The sequence below is a fragment of the Sinocyclocheilus anshuiensis genome, unplaced genomic scaffold (assembly GCF_001515605.1).
Source record: "Sinocyclocheilus anshuiensis isolate Anshui unplaced genomic scaffold, SAMN03320099.WGS_v1.1 scaffold102, whole genome shotgun sequence".
Lineage (NCBI taxonomy): Eukaryota > Metazoa > Chordata > Actinopteri > Cypriniformes > Cyprinidae > Sinocyclocheilus > Sinocyclocheilus anshuiensis.
Genome location: NW_015542330.1, coordinates 367,381 through 371,775, shown reverse-complemented (window position 1 = coordinate 371,775; position 4,395 = coordinate 367,381). Strand labels below are relative to the sequence as shown.

Below are 4,395 nucleotides of genomic sequence, written 5' to 3'. Positions count from 1 at the left end.
GTTTGAAGGCAAGCATTAAGGCACAATAACTTTCCGAATATCTGTTTGCGTGTCAAATTGTGTTAATACAGAGTAAGAGAAAATGGGTTTATTTGGTCAATGCTACAACTGAGAACAGCTTAAAAATATATTAGGCCTATCTATTTCATCTATTTGATTTTTGATAATTATTTATACGGAAACTGTAAGTCTCATCAGTTAAAAAAAAAGATATAGCAACAAACCACAGATTAGGTCCAAGGTCTCTGCCAAGTTTGGTGCTTGTAGCATTAAAGCAATAGGACAGTTGGGACAGTTGAAAATCCTTGGTCTCAGAAGAATAATAAGAAGTTTAAATAGTATAACAGTATGTTGACTTTCTCCGGCCAACATAACTAGCTAATAACTTCAGTTACGTTAGTGTGGTGGATCAATGAATGTGGGAGAAGGGGAGAGATAACAGATACTGTGTATGTGTGTGTCTGTGTACAGCAGTTAAACTGAATACAATGTTTATATCTCCTTGTTTCAGATGATGAGAGAGATGAGAACTCCTGGCCAGCCTTGTGGACTGAAGGTCAGGCTAGGGAATTTAAAAACAAGCACTCTTAAATGTGCATTGAAAATTGCCAGCTGATCAAACCTGTGCTCCAGGGACCATATTCAGGATAATGTATCTCTTAACTGGCTGAGTTAGATGATTAACACTAAACAGTAGAAAATCAGTCCAGTCTCCCCAGCTGTAAATGTCATTGGCTGTTAAAGTCTTGTGTTGCATATAATAAACTGACATGTTGATATCACATAAGCAGTCTTTCACATGTAGATGCATACTGTACACATTAGTGAGTGTGATGGTGCTTACGGGGTGTCGCTCTGGGACGGCTGAGGGAGGGAAAAATCACAATATGTTCACTACAAAAAAACTAGACTACACCACTGGGCCTTTAATAACAAAATGAGAAGTGTTGTTGTCACCTCAAGCTCCAGAACATCTCTGGCACAGGGAACCATCTCCTTCTCCTTTGTTGCAACAATTACAATGTTAGATTTCACCATCTCCTTCTGAAGATACCCTAAATGATGTAGAATTTAAATAGAAACCAACATTACGGTCTTTGAAGGAAGATAATTATATCAAAGGTGTTTTAAAGCAATTGTGTGTAGTTCCGTGCATTTTTGCAACTTTGAAGCCCCCTACAGTTAAGTGAGTGGAATTTTTTTCTGTCGTAAAATTAATGCTATCGCTGTCATTTTTTATTTTTTTTTGCAATCCATTATTTCGTACCCATTCACCAAACTTATATTTTCCCGGAACAGACGTTTGGGAAAGAAATCAGTATGATGATTCAGTAAAACGGACGAGAAATAGATCTTCGCAATATTAAAACGGCATGTTCATTCATGAGGTCAGAATCAAAACTTAGTGCATCTTACAGTAAAATACAAACTTTCTTACTCAGAATTCTCTCCATTTCTTCACATTTCTTCACTTCCTTCACAAATCGCCTTTGAAATGCTGTTACACCAGGATTCAGCTGTAAGATCATTTAAAAAAGTTTAATACATAAAGGAATTCTAACATATCAAGGCAGAATTGGGATAGTTTTGGTTTATTTTAGACATTTGAAGCCCTATTCGCCCCTTAAATGACTACCTTATTAATTCACATACATACAGTAATCATGTAGACGCTTTTTTCTGGCTCTGCAGTGTTATGCACTGATTGATTCAACCAATGGTGAGAAATCAAATTCTGTGATAATGAACGCTCAGTATGAACCGAATAGTGATGCAGAGAGTTTGCACTATATGCACTTGAAAGTGTGCACGCTGCTACAAGCAGACTACATTTAAGAATCAATGGATGTTGTAAGGTTACTTGACATTCTGACAAATGTCAAAAGAAACCAAAAGAAACCAAAACAGAGGCCTTTTAAACAGCTGAATGCAGTGACTTCCACACACACACACACACACATACACACACACACACACAAGCAGTACAAAGGTTACTCACATCTTTAAACTGAACTAATCCAAGATGCCCGAGTTCATTGATGCAACTGTGAGCCGATTCAGTTTGAAAAAACAGCTGCACGAGACACATCTCCTCACTACGAAATAAAGAACTCATTCTGGATAGTTTGGAGGAACAGAAACAGCAGCAGCAGTGATTGTCTGGTTTTTGTAAGTCAGTCTATTAAATGTCTGTCTGTGAGATCAATAGTGTTCTCGTGTGGCCTCGGGATCAATATTGACACCACTAGTGCAGCTGGGCCATCCAGACCAAATTATGATGAACAACCCTGCAGCACAGCACACGTTTCATTTAGTTTGATCATTTCAAGTAAGCAAATAACCTTAACCTTAACCTTACATAAACTATCATGGCATATGGAGACCATTTACTTAATATAAATATCTCTGATACATTGGTTTCATTGTAAGCATTTATTGGGAAACATTCCTTTGCATTTTGCTTGCTGCTGTAGTTTTGTCATATGCTTGGCTTGAAATAAAGACAATATCCAGGCCGCTTGTTGTATCAACTCGCGTGCTCCAGATATCATAACCTTCTCTCTCATCTACTTTCCTCAGTACAGTAAAATGACGAGTTTAAACAGAGAGACTTGACTTAATCTGGTAGCTGTATGCAGCACAACAGTAAGTAAGCCATCCATAGTCTGGTGAAGAAACCTCTTCTCTCCTCGTTATTTGTATGTTTCTCTAAATTGAGGGAAAAGAACAAGAAAACAACTATTAGAAACATCTCTGTCCTTAAAATTAAAAGACGTTTGTTTTTGTTTTTCTTATATCTTCGTATTTGTTTTTAATTATTTGTTTTAATTGTATTTTTAAAATTATATTAGTTCTGTCAAACGATTAATCGCAATTAATCGCATCCAAAATAAAAGCTTTTGTTTACATAATATTTGTGTGTTATTTTGGATGCGATTAATCGTGATTAATCATTTGACAGCACTAAATTATATATAAATTATTTTATTAGAATCTTTTTTTTTTTTTACTTTGCATTGTTAATTTCATGTCTTAATCTGTTGATTACTTTGTGATTATTTTTTAAAGACTTTTTATGTAAAGCACTTTAAATTACCATTGTGCATGAAATGTGCTATATAAACTTGCCTTGTTTTCCTAAACACAAATAACTTCCATTATGCTGTTATGTTCATATTTGTAATGATATAAAATCCCCAAAGACTAAAATGTAAAAATTAAACAAAAATATTAAAATTAGAATGAACTCTGCTTCTATATCACATTTAGAGTTACATTCTCACATGATGCGCTGTTCTAATTAAAAAATAAATAAATAAATAATTAAAATTGAATGAAAGGTAACTACATTTGAATTAAATTGAATTTCTGTCGTACCTGTTGTGCTGTTCTCCACAGGAGAAGCATCTGTGGCACCCTGAGCACTCAGGATAACTGATGGCACACTGACAGGCACTTCACCCGGCAAAGTGTACATATACTCTGGGATGCTGGAAATGCCGTCTTGGCCCCACATATCCTGTTTCGTAATATTAAAAGTATGCAGGCTGGGTCTCCTATTGGCCCACATGCTGCAGTTACCTTCTCTCTCATCTACATTGTCCTCAGAGAGGGATGAAGATGTTCTGGACACATTGTCAGGTGTAGAGCTGAGAGAGGCAGACTCAAAACCTGAGGAATGATGAAGGATGAGGGCTGATGCCTCTGGATCGACCGGCTCAGACACAGGCACAATAGACTCCACTTTGTTCCGTCTGCAGAGAAAGGGACGCTTCATAGCCTTCCGTACTCTTTTGAAGAATAAATACATTCGTTTCTTCATCTTCCTATATGTATGTTTCTCTGAAGTGTGGTAAAACAAATGGGTAACACAATTATTATGAAACAAATCTGTCCTCAAATTAAAAGAAAATCACTTGTTATCCTTCTTCTGTCATATTATAAATGCAAATTAATGTAAATATCGCTCTTTAGCAAAAACACATTTTCCTCAAAATGTATATATAATATATAAATAATATTCATTTGTGTGTTCATTTGAATATTATATTTTATATATTTGAAATAAGTTACAATTATTTAAATATAAATATAAATAAATAATATGAATATATTTATATAACAACTATTAGAATATTCTTTTAATAAAATCATTGTGATTATATATATATATATATATATATATATATAATATATTTAAAATATAGGCCTTTGTAAAATATAACATAGCCTATATTCAAATATAACAATATAAACAAAATAAGATGTATTTTACATAAAATATATATTTTTATTATTTTAATTATTTATCGTTATTAATATATAATACATATATATGTTTGATATAAGATAAATTGTATAAGTAAATACAATTTTATGTGTGTTTAAAATGTA

The 4,395-nt window shown here is 33.9% G+C and overlaps 1 protein-coding gene across 1 annotated transcript; it reads right to left on the bottom strand.

Annotated features, from left to right (window-relative positions):
- Positions 1–840: 840 nt before the first annotated feature.
- On the bottom strand, positions 841–2,116 carry LOC107690989 (V-type proton ATPase 116 kDa subunit a-like). The gene is made up of 4 exons (XM_016489436.1): positions 2,000–2,116; positions 1,439–1,517; positions 958–1,055; positions 841–864 (listed from the first exon to the last, which is right to left on the bottom strand). The coding sequence occupies exons 1-4, from the start codon at positions 2,114–2,116 to the stop codon at positions 841–843; spliced, it is 318 nt and encodes a 105-aa protein (XP_016344922.1).
- Between the last annotated feature and the right edge of the window lie 2,279 nt (positions 2,117–4,395).